The 17870-nt window shown below is 39.2% G+C and overlaps 1 protein-coding gene across 7 annotated transcripts in view; it reads right to left on the minus strand.

The window, feature by feature from the left end:
- The window catches only part of ADGRB2 (adhesion G protein-coupled receptor B2), a 298187-nt gene that overhangs the window by 63296 nt on the left and 217021 nt on the right, over window positions 1-17870 (minus strand). For 6 of the 7 annotated variants that reach the window (XM_075195183.1, XM_075195185.1, XM_075195182.1 and 3 more), the window contains 5 exons: window positions 15252-15416; window positions 9689-9853; window positions 8461-8625; window positions 6870-6971; window positions 6464-6570 (listed from right to left, as the gene is read on the minus strand). In XM_075195183.1, the coding sequence (XP_075051284.1) occupies window positions 6464-6570; window positions 6870-6971; window positions 8461-8625; window positions 9689-9853; window positions 15252-15416 (704 nt within the window). The remainder of the gene's footprint in view (window positions 1-6463; window positions 6571-6869; window positions 6972-8460; window positions 8626-9688; window positions 9854-15251; window positions 15417-17870) is intronic. The other variant, XM_075195184.1, reaches the window with a different exon arrangement.

A 17870-nucleotide genomic window follows, 5' to 3' on the forward strand; every position in this document is an offset into this window, starting at 1 on the left:
ATAGTTTTCCTCATACTTCACCTTCACAGAATGGTTACACAAAACTGCAGCGTTAAACTAATCTAGGAAAAGGACAAGTAAACATACACGATGATTCCCTCTATGGGAAGTCACATGCACACATTCGCAGCCAAAATAAAACCATTATCCCGTGTATTTATAATATTCAGTGATACAGAACTCCAATAAATCTAACAAAGGTCAAGGAAAGGTTTGTGAAGTGTGTTCACTGCACGATTTCCAGTCCAGCTGCAGTCACAGTGTTCCAGCATTATGCAGATCTCCGGCTTCTCCTTTCTGTTCTCCCCCTTAACAAGAGATGATTTACTTCTGGGACGCGTTCAACTGGGACACGCCGGCGACATTGACCTTTCCCTTGCTTGGAGGCGGGCAGCGGCGCATGGAGTGGGGCGAGATACAAACGCCTGCGGCTGTTCCCACTAATGAGAAGCTAATTGGTGGTGTGCGCAGGAATGAAAAGCCATGTCGCGTAATCCTGACTATGCTTCTCCCACGCCTGGCATGTATGCCAAGCCTGTCACCGGAACTAATGGGTATTTAACGATAATAGGGGTCCCCGTGCACAGAACCCCATCCTGGCAGGGGGGTGGGGTGGGTGCTACTCGAGATATGAGAGCGGCATATTGTGCAGAGCAGTCATTAGGAAAGAGCACAGTTTACCTGCTGTCCTGGTAACGCAGGAGAGATCTGATCTTATTTCATCCACTGATCTGTAATGAATTGAGGGAATGATACAGAAACACAACCCCCACCTCATTATGGCTGGAGACATAGGGAAGAGAGGGATACCAGGGAGGGAAGAAAAGTATATGAAGTGAGAGAGAAGAGAAAAAACTAACTACAGAGACATTAAGAAATATAGACCAAGTTGTAGCAGAAAGGTGAAATAATGGAAGAAAATTATCAAATTACAATAATCAAAAGATAAGAAGGGGAAAAAAAGGGAGAGATGGACACAGTTTCACAAAAGGGGTGAAGAGACAGAGGAAGTATGAGACGAGTTATGTGTAAATACAGGGGCACTGGGAGGGGAAGCTGCCTGGAAGCGCACTTGCCTGCGCTGGATGCCTCTTGATGTATTTTAGTTTTTGCCTGTCATTTTCCTTATATAAATTATTTTTATCATATGATGGGGCGAGAGAAGTTCTGGATGTGAGCAGCACTGCATGTCAGTAGAGGTAAGTACAATGGGCTGTGGGCTTGTGAGGGCATTATGTGGCTGGATGTGGATGGGGTGCAGCCATGATGTGGCTGGTTGGCAGACCTGAGGGACAGCCATTATGTGGCTGAGGAGGGAATCATGTTGCAGGGGATGGCATGATGTGAGGATACGGTCATGATGTAGTGGGGGGTCATGATGTAGTGGGGGGGAGCGGCCATTATGTGTCTCAGGGGCAGCCATGATGTGGCTGGGGGTGGACATCATGTGGCTGGGGCTGTCATGATGCACCTGGAGGTGGCATGATGTGGCTGGCGAGGGCATGATGTGGTTGGGTGTTGCATATCAAAGTTAAGTTCCTCTATCTCATACAAATTGTATGCTATTTGTTTTTATTTATTCTTTACATCAGAAATGCATAAAATAAAGGTTTTTTTTCATATTTGTGTTTTTTATTATAACATCTACATGCCATGCTTTATGCCATGTCATGCTTTAGGCGGACACTCAGGATGTCCTGCTTAATGTCACTGTATCGCAGAGTGGCAGTGAACAGGCAGAGCATGCACCTTTTTGTAAGGTGGTAGGGGTGGCCTAGCAATTTTCACATGCTAGATACACCCCCAAATAGGCGCCCCGTGTGGGAAAGCCCCCAGCCTGGTATAACTATGCCCCATTTGGTAGCACACCACAGCTTTTCGGCTGTGCAAAAACTGTCCTTATCGTCTGTGGAGGGGACCCCAAATTGCTCTTGGCAAATGGAGGTAAATGGAGCTTGTAGAAAGGGAATTGTAGCTTGTAGAATAGGAACGTGTAAGGGAGAGTAGAGATTAATACTTAGACATGATTGACAGAGACCACAGTGGAAAGTAAAACCACGTAATGAAGGCAGGTATATTACAATCATGCATCTGACAGGACATTCAATGTTAATCCACTTTTGTCAGTTGCTTATAACTTAAGGGAATATGCTCAGATCAAAACAAGAACTTGGCAGCTTTCTAGCATCCTGGATTTCCGTTCTCTTGTTTCATCAAATTTTATCAAATGGTTTCCAAGACGCAAAATTCATAAAAAATCAATTTGACTAAGATTAAGATTTTTTTCCTTGTGGATTCTGCCAAAACAGTTGAATGGGTTTTGACAACCAGAAAGAGCTACAGAAGCAGAACTCTCCTTAAAAGTAAGGTAACTTTCCTGCATGGGTAATGAACGCTGTCAAAAACATTTTTTAGTCTCTGAATCTGGGTTGCACTGAATTTTTAATAACAAAAATTCTGAGCACTGTATGATTTCAGAGACAAGGCAACACACTCATGAGTGTCTACATAATATCTAGCATAATACCCATGAGATATTATATGAGTTTCTAGATTTTGTTGCCACCACTTACAATGAGTTCCTTAACATCTCTCCTGCGGTAGGACTGCCATCTGCTGGATTAATTGAAGTCTCAATGTTGGTTCACCAACTAAGCTACAGACTGGATGCGCAATTAGAGGGAAAAAATACACTCTCTGGCATTAACCAGGATATAAAGGAGCTTAATATTTAATCATTTATAGTTTTGTCCTTAGTATGATATCTTAATTAAGTATTACATTTGAAACAACTTTATCTTCAAGACTCCTCTGAAAAATACTAATTCCTAAGAGGTTACATATGCACATTCTGTTTCATGGTAAATAGGACCTGTTTGTTGTCATTTAAATGATCGATGGCAAAACAAAAATTGGTTGTAGTGCACAGAATAAGGCAAGACACACGCTGGAGAATTTTCCGACCGATGTGTTATCTACAATGATTGTACCTACGACTGAAGGTCCAACCGATCGGGCAATTCATGTGTCACAATTCATCTGGTCCTCTAGTCGTTTAGACAATGACAGCACATTATTCATTCATTCATTCAATGCTGTCACACTGACTAAAACCGACTTGTTATAGCTTTCCACAAGTCATAACAAATTTCGTTAGCTTCTGTGACTCTGAAACGTTTTATTCACCAGGACATGTTCAATGCCACCATCGGTTGAAAAGACCATGATTCTGTAAACTCTATGGAGAGTGTGAACATGAGTGCATACACACTGCATGATCGGAATTTGATTGCAACGAGATTATTAAAGAGTACGATCAACCAAATGAAATGACGATCAGTACTTTGGAATGACTGTCATTTATCGTGTAAGTATACACACTAACACAATATCTGACCAAGCGGTCGTATATCGGCTGATTGACCCAATGGTTGGCTGAAAAACCTCCAGTGTGTACCTAGCCTAAAGGCTAGATTCACGGGAGGTATGTATCACACTTAAGTAAATCTAAGTCTCTGTATAGCATGTTTGTAATTTCCAAATGTATTTAAATAAGTTGATATCTACAGAACTTTTTGTTTTAGCAAAACAATACACTTATTAAATACCAATTAAATATATTGTAAGACTTATCTTTCTTTTGTGTTAAACTGTGATAGATACACAGTACTTGCAATATAGCACCGGCAACAGAAACAATTCTGGTTAACAGCTTAAAAATGATAGCTAATAATTTAGCATCAATTCATAGTTCAATGTTCCCCAGTTGTATTGCTGCACCAACTTACATTTAAAATATATGCCCATTGAGGCTTCTGAATTCCAGTTATGCAATTTTATTTAACACTGTTACAATTTCGCATGTAAGATCTTTTCTATGTGTTTGTGATATGTTTAAATATAGTAATAAGTAAATATGAAAAGTACCCTTACAAAGTAACTCTTATGTATATGTGTTTTCTGTAATGGGTAAATAAATAAGTCACTGACAATGAATCCACATATTGAAATATAAATCTTTTCTGCTGAGCAGGTGCATCTGAGCCTGTTACACAGTATACAGTCTATCAGCCAGGTCTTTTAGGACTACAATCCCCACCATAACATTTTTATTAATGTATTTTTTTTTAAGTTTAAGAACATCTGTAAAATACAATCATTAACTTGTATACATTATACAGAATAATAGAAGTTGTACTAGAGAGTTGGTAAATCGGGACTGTACTAGGAACAAACACCTCTTAAGACAAATCTTTAAAACCTGGGACTCTCCAATGAAAGTAGGGACTGTTGTCAACAGTGTCCAGGAGATTTTAACATTGTAGAAATAAATGTATAGCTTATATGGATGGCTATAGTTTCAGCTGCATAACATTGTTTTGGGAGCAATTTTTGCTTTTAAATTCACACATCCTCGAAAAAGAATACAAATACACAGCACACTTATTATATTTACGTTGTCATTTTTCCATATAATATTAATGCTCGCAATTTGGTACCCCTCTTGTGTAGTAAAGGATGGTAGTGTTGGCAGCATGGCAGCATATGCCATATAGTCTGCCCTACAAGATCTATAGGACAATGGGAAATGTATCCCCAATAATGCATCTATAGAACAGGCCATACTGACTGGACTGAGGTGACAACCATACCTTCTATTGTTTTACCTAAACAATCAAACATCACAGGGCACTGACCTCGATTACAGTCACAAATAAAGAGATAAGATATCATTGCATGAGGAATCAGGCCACCCAAATACAACACAAAAAAACAAAGAGCTTTGTGGCACAGGGACAGGTGACACAGGTATCAATTGGATGACAGAGGCGCAGTGGCAAATACAGTACAAGGTACAATTATACAGTGCAGAGTGATACATAGCCAGATAGCAGTGGGAAATAAAAAAAAATGAGGATGTAAGATGTATATTACAGTTAGAATGCTGTAAACAAACATGGCTGCAAGCATGACGTGTAAATAAGAAAGGGGAGGAGTGCTTTTGTGAAATTTGTATGTGTGGCTCCTTTTATACGGGGTGAAGGCTTTCCAATTAACATTTCTAGTAAATCACCTCCTCCCATTCATTGTATTTAATATATGATTTTTTGGCATTTAGAAATATATACCAGCACCTCTTTTGGTTAAAAGTTAGCTTACATTAGTGGGTACCTGGTAAATAATTATGTAAAACACAGATGACTCAATTAAGAATAATAGAGCTTGACGGCAGTTTTTAATCTTATATACATAAGCAGGTAAATAGAAGAAAAAGTTTGAAAATCCTATACTAGACCATTCATCCAGTCGCTTTCATTAGTCATTTCTCTATATTATAGATTGTAAGCTTGCAAGCAGGGCCCATGTACCTCTTTGTTTGTTAATACACAGCCTTGTTTTATTACTATGTTTGTTCCCAATAGCAACTCACTTTGAAGTATGCTGACACTATACAAATAAATGCTAATAATAATAATATATTGCACATTACATTGTGGGGTGTACTCCTAGGTATGGTCCCTTTTTTGCCAAGCTGCATAGTGTAACATAGTGGGGTCAGTATGACTTACCTCTTCTTTACAAGCACTAATGTCAAGGCAATCACAGGCCAAGCACTGATTATACTGAATCACACACTTAAAGACAAGTGGAACTACTGTAATATTACAAAAAAACAACTTACAAGTGACAAACAAGTTTAGAAAACGAAGCAAACAATGTAATCAAGAATGCAGTTAAAATATATTCAATCATCAAAATATCTATGCTCAGGATCTTGCAGGTCCCCTTTGAAGTTTTTAGAATGGTGTGTTGCAATGCCCAAAATGTTCACTTGATTGAATACATTTTAGCTGCATTGATCCTATATATTGTAAGCTTGTGAATGGGCCCTCTTACCGCTGTTTGTTAATACACAGGCCTGATTTATTAATGTGTTTCTTCCCAACTGCTTTTACAATTGTTAATAATACTTGACCATCAGTTTTCAGATTCATTACTTCCATTCTAGACCTTTCTTGTGTTGGACAAACCTGGGAATACTACACCCAAATCTCAATTTAGGAATTAACATGTTTTGGCTTTGTGTGATTTCTTTTATAAAGCCTCTAGCGATTAGCCTGGATGTATTAAACATAGCCACTTTGTATATATTTATATTGGAACCAAGAAATATTCACTATGCAACTATAAGATGTTTTCTTCCATGTTTTCTTTTGTACTCAATGTTCAAAAAATAACTGAACTTGAGAGATGTACTATTGCGTGCCGACATATTAATCGTTTAAAATGAAAGCACCAGAACATCCTGAGACATCAAAATAAACCACACTTGATCAAACAAATAGTGCATCTGCCCTGTGTGTCTCATGTGTATGGGAAGCAGTGGCAGACATTCTGTCAGGCATCCTACAATGAAACAACAACAGAAAAAAGATGGTAAAGAAGGAGAACTTGTAATTACTGCATGGTGAAGATATCTGTAGTCATTGGAGATGCAACGGGCAAAACTCGGAGAACTCCAGTAGGCGACTCCCTGGGGACTAAGCAGACAGCGACGGCTTGCCGATCCTGCAGGGGATATAGATAATGCTGTGTGAACCAAGAGAGGGCAACATATTGGGACATACAAGAATGGAGATTGGCAGAAATTGAAAAATGGGAAGTGAAGATTGCAAGTTGGAAGAAAGTTGAAGAAATGAGGAATGAAAAATGTAAAAGTAACAAAAGATAACAAAAGAGGTAAACAATTAGGAAAGATGAAACAAGAATGAAATAATTGAGAATGACTATAGAAGTATGGAGAAATCAGAGCAACAAACAAGGAGAAAGAAAATCATGAAGACAGGGAATCATCAACTCAAACTGACCTGTAGCATTTGGAGGACACTTGTTGTAAACAATTTCGCCTGCAGCTGTTTTCTTCCAGGTCATGGACAAGACATACTCATCTTTACACATCTCGTGTAACGCTGTGAGGAAGGGAAGCACTGACATGAAATAACCTATTACAAAGTCTGCTACAAGATACCTGCTCAGCCCAACCTCAATTCTTTATACCTCCCAAGTCTGGAAAATAAGATTTCACAGTTTTACAGTAAGATTATGCACCTAGTGTTCTGCAAAGGGATGCTAAGCAGTGAGTGTGTTTGCCTGGCCTTCCTCTGGTAACCTCGGAATACACGGATTAATGTGTGTAAATAGCAAGCTGTGACCTTCCCATGAAACACGAACATTCATTGCTATTCCCTCATTGTAAACTTACTAGCCTGTCAGGAAGAGCCCACAGAGAGGAAGAAGGCACGCCGAGAAGATGAAAGGAGCACAGGAGAGGAATAAAGAAACAAGGACAGAAAGAAAGTGTGGAGAGCAAGAGGAGAGGTGCAAGAGACCTGATGCAGAGAGAGAGGTGGTGGTGAACAAAAGGTGCATTAAAGATAGGGTTCAATCATAGTGGGGGGGGGGGGGAAGCAGGAGGTGCACAAAGGAGACTGTGGCAGGTCAGCTTAAAAAATAATACTATGCCTAAATTAGTGTTTAAATACACAATCTTAAGTATGAACATTTTGGAGATGAACAAGTGAAAAGGTGTCTGAAAATAGTATACTGTATTATATATAATATGCCTACTTTTACATTAACCCCTATCTTACTTAACCCTTTAAATCACAAAAAGCTTACGGTGAAATTCACCTGCACTATTTTTTTCATACACAGTAAGGGAAAAAAGAGAGATTTAGTATTTTCTCAATAGTGACTGATGCTGGAAGAGTGCGGTAATGTCATGTGCCATATAAGTCATTTGGAGATTGTATGACAATTGTTTTAAACAGTGGATTTTCATGTTCTAGGGTGTAGGTCACCAATGTAACATGGGCAAAGTCTCACCTGCCTGCGGTAAATATAATCTCATATTAGGAGGGTCATGGTTTAGCTAACTCTAATCAACAGGCTGTATTTTTGTTTATTAAGCTGCTAGTGGGAGACCACACTACAGTTTCAGCACCCAGGATGTATAGTAGCAGATCCTCAGAGCTTCCTATTTTGGACTTAATCTGCACATATATTATTATTATTGTTATTATCACATGAAGCCTAACCCCTGCGTGTTCTCCATTATCTTACAGAAAAACACATATTTACTGTTTCTAGACGTATGATAATAAGAGGTTATATAAATGATTAAATACTTTTTCTAAGGGTTTCAAATTATATGCAAAATAATATTCTAGATGAGGTGCCATTAGTAATCGCAGAATACCTATTCACTGACTGTGTGGCCTACATCTGGGGAACTAGGGGTTAAATGATCAGACATTGTATAATGCAGAGATGTACCACGTGCACATGTGTTATGTGATCTGTGTGTTTCACACAGAAGGTTTTAAAGGAGTCAAGCCCTGAGTGCTCTATACTAGGTGCCTCTGCTCAGCACACACAGCAGATGCAGTGGGTGGATACCTGGGCATTTCTTTTCATTGCACGTCCTGACCTCGTCCCCGGAGCCCTCGCACGGGTATCCTTGCAATCCTGTCCCCTGACACATCCGGTAGCGACGCTGCCAGCCACTGTCACATGTTTTGGAGCACAAGCTCCAATGATTCCACGGACCCCATTTTCCATCCCCTAGAGAGTGTGAAGGGCAGGAAGCAGAGGAAAGTGTAAAGAAGAGAGGGAGCACAGAAGGGTTTATAGGGAGAGGGGAGGGTGGAGGAAGGTTAAAAAGGGTAAGAGAGGAGAGATTAGAGAAAGTAGCAAAATGTGTAAACAGATGATAAATAAAATAATAAAGGGAAGCATAAATAAGGAACTAAGCAGAATGTGTAAAGAGGAATAAAACAAGAATGTAAGGTGTAAAGAGAGAAGTCAAAGAAATGTGTAAAAGATATAAAAGTCAAAAAGCTAACAAAACCATAAAGTATTAAGAGAAAGCATAGTAAAAGGGAGCACATGTAGCTTTAAACATTTAGGAAATGGCACTTTGAAATAATTCAAGGACAGGAGAAAGAATATATAAACCAAAAAGAGACAACTGTATGTGAAAGCAAACAGATTTTCCAGAGACAGAATAGGATTGGTAAGAGACAGCTGGGATCTGGATGTGGTGTAAAAGAAATGTGTGAAGAGGAAAAGGAGAGCAGGAGGCACAAAATGAGGGATGAAAGAACAATTAATGTTGGATTATATGAACAGAGAGAGATGTCAGAGATATAGATAGAAGGAAAAGCAATAAAGAGATTTCCAAAAAAATAGGCTAGATGATAAGATTTAATCTACCCACTCAGTCAGGTAAAGGAAAATTGGTAATAATTCTAATAATCTAAAGGTGTGTTTGTGTCTCTGGGTCTCAATTATTTATATACTCTTGAGTGGGGATGCAGCTAACATGCTTAGTGATCGTAACTTGACTTCAGCGTGTGCTGCTCACACAGGTAATTTAGCCTTACACATCAGTCACCATAAAACCTATTTTACAATCTAGTTTGCCCTCCAGATGACGCATAAACAACTTCTAGATATATTCCGCAATACTAAAAGTGACACTGGAGATCATGTCATTTCTTTTTCACTGAATAAAAGCCAAGCCTTTTTAGTATACTGCATCCAAGTTACCAAATGCTGCACCCAAAGTAAACAGGTGACAACAAAGAGGCACTTTCAGTGGCAAAGCTGTTCTGTCTTGGATTACCTGGGCATTCCGGGTTACTGCAGTCTCTTGTGTCCGTTTGATGCCCCCTGCACTCTCCTCCAGCTTGGCTAGTGTTGCTGCACTTTCTACTCCTTTGTTGGGTTCCGTTGGAACATGTTACTGAGCATCTTCCCCATGGGCCCCAGTCCAGCCATATCCCTTCCACTGAACAGAAAGAGAGGGAGAGAAAAGCTGAGTGAATCTAGCTGCTTCAGTCTAACAAGCAAGCTGCTCCTCTTTCCCACTGGAAAAAAATGCACAAAAGCAACACGCAGTAAATAATATTTAGTGAGCAATCGCATCCTCTAAGTGGAACCTCATAAAAACATCCTAAAGCGAGAAATCTTCTAACCTCAGTGGGGACATCCCTTGACAAGGACAGAAGGAGGAAGCAACCTTTCAAGTGAATGAGATGAATTAATCATGGGCACATAGGTAGCCAGTGATAGATGGGGTCAGGGTTCTGGAACAGTGGCTCTTAACCCCTTTTGACTGCAACGTAAGGAATTCATTGCCCTGTACTGCTCTTCTGATCTAAAAGTCCTGATACAAATGACGGAATAAAATGTCTGGAGACCAGGATGCATGGCCTGTGAATTAGGCAGTAATGGTAGAAATACAGAGAATGTGACAGTATAGAAAGCACTTGTCCTATGCATTCTTCCCTTTCTCTGCAAACAGTAAAATACCAGACTTTATTTGATCCTTTTCTATGTGGAGACTGTGTCTATTCCAGTTATTGTCAAGGCATCATTAACAGACTGCTATGCTGATATTCGGGGGTTAAGAATTAAAAAAGCAAGACGGTCCATTTTTGCTGTTGAAGGAAAATTTCGCTAGGCTTTGCAGAAGAGACAGCTATTTTTTTTACCAAGACACCCTAACTGACAGCACTAAAACATGCAGCTATTGTAAAGAAATGGAAAACTGTCATAGCTTGTAGTATCTCATAGGTTGTTGTATCACATTGTATGCTATTGCAGCCTAGGGCTGTGCAGTCCAGAAAGAGTTAACCTGGCCTTTCTGCGATGGTGCCCCAGATACACTTTTGAGAGTTTTCCACTGCACATAAAGTCCAACATGATAAATGTGTTTAAGTACCTAAGGAGACAATATACAGATTAAGGTCAAACATTATTGTGGGCAGGTTTGGAAAGTCATACGGGAGCCCATAAAGAGAAATGGATTAAGGGTGAATTTCCACATAAATCAAAGCGATCCACATTATTCCGCAGGAGACATCCTAGTTATGATAGTGAGAGATGAGCCAAGTTGCTGTAATCGTTACAAGATGCCTAGGCATACAGATTAGTGAAAGGGGTGTCTGGCTATGGGAGAGGTAATATTACATGTTTGAAGCAACATATAAACCTTATAAAATATTTAAACAATGCAGTCAGGAAGGCCTAAACAGTAGCACAAGCTGTGAAATGGCTATATCAGTAAATTAAAAGATATAATTAGCTAGAAGTAAAAAGTTATTTTCCAGTACTCGGTACAGCCACACACAACTTAAAGTTGCATGTTTCTTGTTAATTAATTTGAAAAAATATTCTATGATACTTCCATGTTTAAGTGCTTGTTAAACTAATGTCAATAGTGGCCTGCTTCACTATTCATTAGATTTTGGAAAAGAGTTGTAACAGCAATGTAAAAAGAAATAGAGGATTTTACAGTTAATCAAATGTTGATTTGGTTGTTTGAGCTAATGCAAATCACGTTACATAACATGTTCCTTATGGTGTGTGTGTGTTTGAGACAGATATTACTACATTTCTTTCTTATATAGTGTGTGGATTGGATGGAACATTTTTGTACAGTGTGCTACATGGCTGCATAATTACTGTCACATGATCACACTGTTAATTGAAGCAATTATGTGAATGTCAGTTTGTATCTCACAAATGTACTGAATCAATGGCAGCTTTGGTGTTAAATTGTTACTTTGTGAAGAAAAAATGGCATGGCATTATAACAGTGAATTGCTTGATTGGGTTAGAAAAATGTGCAGTGTTTATAGGGTGGTGAAGCGGGATTCCCCAAAGCATACAGTAATGTATGTATTGTAATGACCATAATTATTCTCCATTTATTCACTAATTACACATCAATAACACTGTCAAGTTTAGCACAGTTGCACAAAGAAACCACCAAAATATACCAGATACACAGACATATTTGCATTTTGCAGTGGGAGCTGCTTAGTAAAAACAAATGAATTCCGTAACTGCACATGCAAAGAGCCATTTACCAGACAGCTCATTGTAAGTAACTTAGGTTCTCACCCTGTATAATGTATACACAAAGGGGTATCTCAGATCAATACATAGGGCACATCAGTCTGTTATATATAACTCAACCTAACATTCATTTTATTAGTAAAAGATAAATCAAATACAAAACTAATTACAAGGGGTATTTTTAGAACCTGTAAATGCATAATCAGAGGCTTGGAATATATTTACTCAGATTAGAGGGATACTTTGAATAAGTTTACACACTTTAGGTGGTACTAGGTAAACATTTACCATTAGACCAATGGAAAAAAGGCATCTCCGGTATCCTTTTACTTTACTCAGTTATATAATAGCTAAATGAAATGTGATTTGAAGTGTAGCAAATAAGGGCCAATGATTGAGTAAAAACATTGAAACACTTTGGGGAATGAACCTAATTGTGCACCATGTGTAAAAGTAGGCAGAATAGCTCAACACATGGCATGCTAATTAGGAATGTACTTTCAGGTTGCAAGTGACCCCCATATATGTATTTATGTCCCTCATACAAGTCATCATTAGAGGATAAGAGGTGTGTAGCATAGAAAAACACTAAATGTATACATATCATATTGGGGGGTGCAATGCTCTATGCTCGTATCTAAGAGCAGTATGTCACTGTGAAGTGTATTCACATGTTGGCAAGAATAGGTGAAGGTTTCCAATCACAGGGTTTGAGTGTTTGACACTGTGGCAGCCATCTGAACCGTAGCAATGATGTCACTGTTAAAAATGGCATGTTAATATCAGCCACATATGACCATAAAAGGTCAGTAAGGCCAATTGTATACATAGAGTCACTGCTTAATTTGCTTCTATGGTTTAAATTTGCCATGTGATTCCAGATCAGGTGAGCCTGGAATTGAATTGAATGCATTGCATTGTAAGCTAAATCAGGGGTCAATGTATGTTCCTCACAAATACGATGCCTGACTCGGTATAAAAGTGGGAATGTCTGGCAGTGACTTAGGGGTATATTTACTAAACTGCAGGTTTGTAAAAGTAGAGATGTTGCCTATAGCAACCAATCAGATTCTAGTTATCATTTATTTAGTTCATTATACAAAATGACAGCTAGAATCTGGTTGCTATAGGCAATATCTCCAGTTTTTCAAACTTGCAGCTTAGAATATATACCCCTTAGGCTCTGACAATGCAAAATTATTTTATGAAGGATCTGCACAGGGCCAGAGTAAGGTATGCATATGGACTAACTGGAGGATCGTCACAAGATTGTGTTCACGAGGAAAGTACTGTAAATATTTTTAGAGGAAGGTAAGGTGTAATTTCTGGAGAGATTGTAGGAACCAAATGGAGTTCTCTACTCTAACTCTTCTTTGAATCATTACAGATAAGGTCATTACAATGTGTGTGTGATGTCAAATTAAATTAGAAATAGTTAGATTAGTAGCATTAAAACTTTGCAACATAAAGCCATCATTCGCTAGAAAATAGTATTCAATATAACATATCAGTTTACTTATAGCTGTAGATCTACTGCATGCGATAAAAGCATGCTATTATCATCCCTTGTTCTCAAATATCCTTCATCACACCAATCCACCCAGATACCAACTTTTCTCTCTCTTCCATATTGCTTGAATGTATATTTCCTCCCTAAGTCACTTCTGGACACATTCCAATCCTGCTTTAACACTTTTCGTTCCACAAAGAACGCACTCACAATAATTGCTGAAATATAATCTTCACAGTTTTTCCTACTCCTCTGCTTCTGACTCTGTATACTACAGTTATAAATCTCTTCACACTCTTGGCATCTGTGATATTCATTCTGGGTCTCGCTCCTCCCCAATACCCCTTTTGATTTTGTCTGGCCAATCCTGGGTAACAAGCCCCAAAAGGGGTGGAGCTTATTGTAAAATATGGGTGAGTAAGTGTGGTTGTGGTGGATGAGAGTTGGATAGATTGGAGCTGGTGCTTATTTTGCCCAGATTTGCACTTTCATAGTTGGGTGGTATGTGATTGAGCACCACATGGCTCAGTCCTGTGCTCTGTGCTGTTCTGTCCACCTCCCCTCCCAATAGCATCCTTCTTTAAAGCAGATGATACCCACCTCCACCTTTCATCCACACATTTGACTCCCCTCATAGTATATCTCATATCTCATACTTGCCAACCCTCCCTGAATGTCAGAGAGACTCCCTGAAATAGGGGTGATCTCACTCACTCCCTGAAGAGTCTGGTATTCTCCCTGATGCTTAGCCAGTACAAGACGTGGTTGGCTTCGCCATCTGTGGCATGATGACACAGTTCAGAAATTGTGTCCTATGTCCATGTATTGATGCCTATGGAGGTGGCCATTTTCATGGAGACCAAGATTTAATCAAAAACTGACAGGTAAGACAACATGACTACAGTAATGGAGACAAAAATTGTAAAAGACACTTCAGTCTCTAGAGATTCTTTAACGCATAGTTGTCTACTCTCCCGCATTTCTGGGAGACCTTCCGGAGTCCCAGGAGAGCAGTGCAACCTCCTGGTTCTCGCACCCACAATAGATAAGTGGCAGGGGGGGGGGGGGGTTAATGACGCAAATATCGCAAACATCTTAGCCCCAAAATGATGCAATTATTCAAGCCCCACCCCCACACGCACACCTCACACGGGATCTCCCTGAAGCCAACGAGGAAAAGTTGGCAAGTATGGTATATCTACAGTCACAAAATGTGTTTCTGCAAACGCCTTCTGGATGTCTCAAAGACATTTCAATCTAAATTTAGATAAAACAGAGGTCTTATTCCTTTGTCATCTTTTTTCACACCCATACCTTAAATTTCTCCTGTCAACAATGCAGTCATAGACCCACATCACAAATCTAGTGTATTTACCTTCATTTGTAACTCTTATTCAGTTCATCTTCAGGTTCTGTCAATCCTACTTGCACAACAATGCCAGAATAGATACTTTCCTTGCACTGGACTCCACCAAGCTAATACTCCATATTTTCATAATATATGACTACAGTTGCCTTCTCTCACCAATTCTCCTTTCTAATCAATCTACAGCACCAACTCTTTGGTGAGGCCTACCCACTCTTTCCTTGAATCTTTCTCAACCTCTCTCTTCAGCTATCTGGGTTGACTACTATTTAAACAGTGTAAATTCTAAAAACAAGTATGTGATATTTCCTGTTCCTTGTTATTCCTGTTACCTTTAACAAAGCTGTGATAGAACCATAAACTGCAGTGTTAGACAAAGTACACAATACTGCATTGATTCCTGTTCTAGCAGTGCATTTGGGAAAAGAGCAAAGAAATGATATGTACCAGGGCAAGTGGCTGTATTGTTGCAGTGTCGTGTCTCCCTCAGTGGGCCACTGCACAATGTTCCATATGGAGATGACACACAGGAACGGGTGCGAAGTTGCGTTCCCTGGCTACATGTTGTGGAGCAAACCCCCCACTGTGACCATCCTTCAGCCGCAGGATCTCCTAAAAACAGGAAGAAAAGACAGCGTTAACACTTGGCAGTTTTGTGCTGGTGTATTTGTTAACCCAATTTGTTAACTACTATAGTAGTAATGAGGTCAAAGAGTTAATTTTTTCCTAATTTTATTTTACTAGTAACCATTTTGCTAAGGTCAACATTTTATCATTGGTTAATTATATCCTACATCTATCTTAATTAGTGAGGCTGACAATCCTTGCTTTATTCCATTCCCATCACTGTGCAGCCCCCAGAAAATCTGAACAGGCATATAATGACAATACAAACCCCATTTAAACAAATGTGAACCAATCACACTACAAATATGGAGTACCATAAAAGAATCGCACAACAAAAGCAGACAGTTTGCCAAGGGTGAGACAATGGCTAAATCCCCTCCTTCTGTGGGTGGAATTCATTCAATCTCCGAGAATAGAAATGCGTGCAGCCGCACACACAAATAAACACACACACAACACACACAATGCTTTGACATAAGGGCATTATTAGCGAGCGCATAAATATTCATAAAAGCAAGCTCTCTTTCCCCACTCAGATGCTTTCTGTCATAAGCGCCCTTGGACTTCATCAATCTCCAGCCGAATACGAGAAGTGGACTCATAAATCAGAGGGGGGCCGGGACCACTTCGTGCCAGAATCACAACCAGGAAAATGCTGAATAAATAAGTTTGAACCACAGAATAAATAGATTGTTTTCCTTCTCTCACACTCTTTCTAGTAACCCTCCAGGAAAAATACATAAACATTCTACAAATGATTTAGTGTGTAAGGATGGGGTGGGCAGGCACTTGGTGGGAGGGAGAAAGCTCAATTTCTTTTATATCCCACTACCTACTGCATTTTGAATCCTATATGAGACATGCTGGAAAAGGTTTCTCCCTTGTCTGCTAATCCAGGGAATATTATGGGAGCCAAAAATAAACCAGAAAGCAAATAATGGGATTGCGGAAGCCACCTCAGGGATATAAAGTATGACATCTAATTTTTTAGACACAGAATGAGAGAGCAGCTAGAGAAACCTGAAGTGCCGATTCTCAAACAACCCACCCTGAGCTCTTCATCTATCACTCACCAAGCACCAGGTGCTCTAATGCAGTAGGGATCATTCCTGCAACGATTTATCAATTAAACTTGCCATTATTTTTAGTACACTCATTTCTGAACAAGGTGGCCAATATGTTTGCATGAACCAGCAATATAAAATATCCAAAAGATTACCATTAAAAGAGTATAAATCATGAGTTTCTGCTCACAGAGCATACAAACCTAATAATAGGAATACTTAATATTGTTTCCAACATCAACATATCTGGTTTCTTGTGGAGATCAGTAATGAAATTAGAATACTCTTCCGAAGATTTCAAATTGCGGAGCTAAAGAGATCCAAGCAACTGATCCATCTTTTGCTTTACCAGCTAGTTATGTCAAAGGCAAAAATGTAGAGTATGGTACTAGCCAGTAAAACAAAAGCTCAATCAATTGCCCTCTAGAAAACAATAAAAAGATTGCGAGGCTCCTGTAAAGTTAGGTGCAAATAGCAACTTCTGCATATAATACACCTTTCCTGCGCATGCCCCCAGAGCACAAGTTGCGGCCATATATAGACTCAATTTCGCAATTATGGTTGTTTGCGGCCCCTTACGATTGAAGAGGAGGAACTGGGGAAAGGAGGGGGCATGTAAGGATGTGTTGGAGCAAATGTGACTTGTGTAGACTGAAACTCAGACACATATCTGCCTGTCAGCTGACGGGAAACTTGCAGGTGCTCGATCACAGATGTAAGTTACAAGCTGATAGTGATGACAATCAGCTTAGATGCTTCAGGCTCAACATACCTGTGTAAGATATGTCTTTTTTTGGATGCAATTTCCATCTGCGTTATAGGCAAAAATTATATTATTATTATTATTAAATTATTCAGAGAATTTACAATAAAAGTTTTCTTGAAATTTGGAGCAATAGTTCTGACTGTCAGAAAAGCTGGACCCTCCCCTCCAATCGGGACTCTCCCTCTCAAACTAGGACTTTTGGGAGCTATGCTGCAACAAGCTCACAAGTTGACATAAACAGCTGTTTTACTTTATAAGTTCTGAGAATCAAACCTGACTTTTTGTATTATAATTAAACAATACGATCAATCATGCTTAGGCTTCATGTACAAGGAACAAAGTCAGCTCCCCAATTCTTGGTTGTAAATTGTTCACAGCCTATGAGCTGACCCAGACTCTATCATTATACTTCACAATTGTTTTTACACCATTTTGATAAATGTGAGTAACATGTTACTCACTCCCTTCTTGTTGTGTCACAAGTTAATATAGAATGCATTCATACTGTGTTTCACTGAGTCACGTAACTATGACTAAGTATAGCACATTATTTCAGCTAAGAAGAAGAAACCTTTGTGTTTCCAAACCTTACAATTGCTATGGAATTAG

Source organism: Mixophyes fleayi, chromosome 2 (genome assembly GCF_038048845.1).
Source record: "Mixophyes fleayi isolate aMixFle1 chromosome 2, aMixFle1.hap1, whole genome shotgun sequence".
Lineage (NCBI taxonomy): Eukaryota > Metazoa > Chordata > Amphibia > Anura > Limnodynastidae > Mixophyes > Mixophyes fleayi.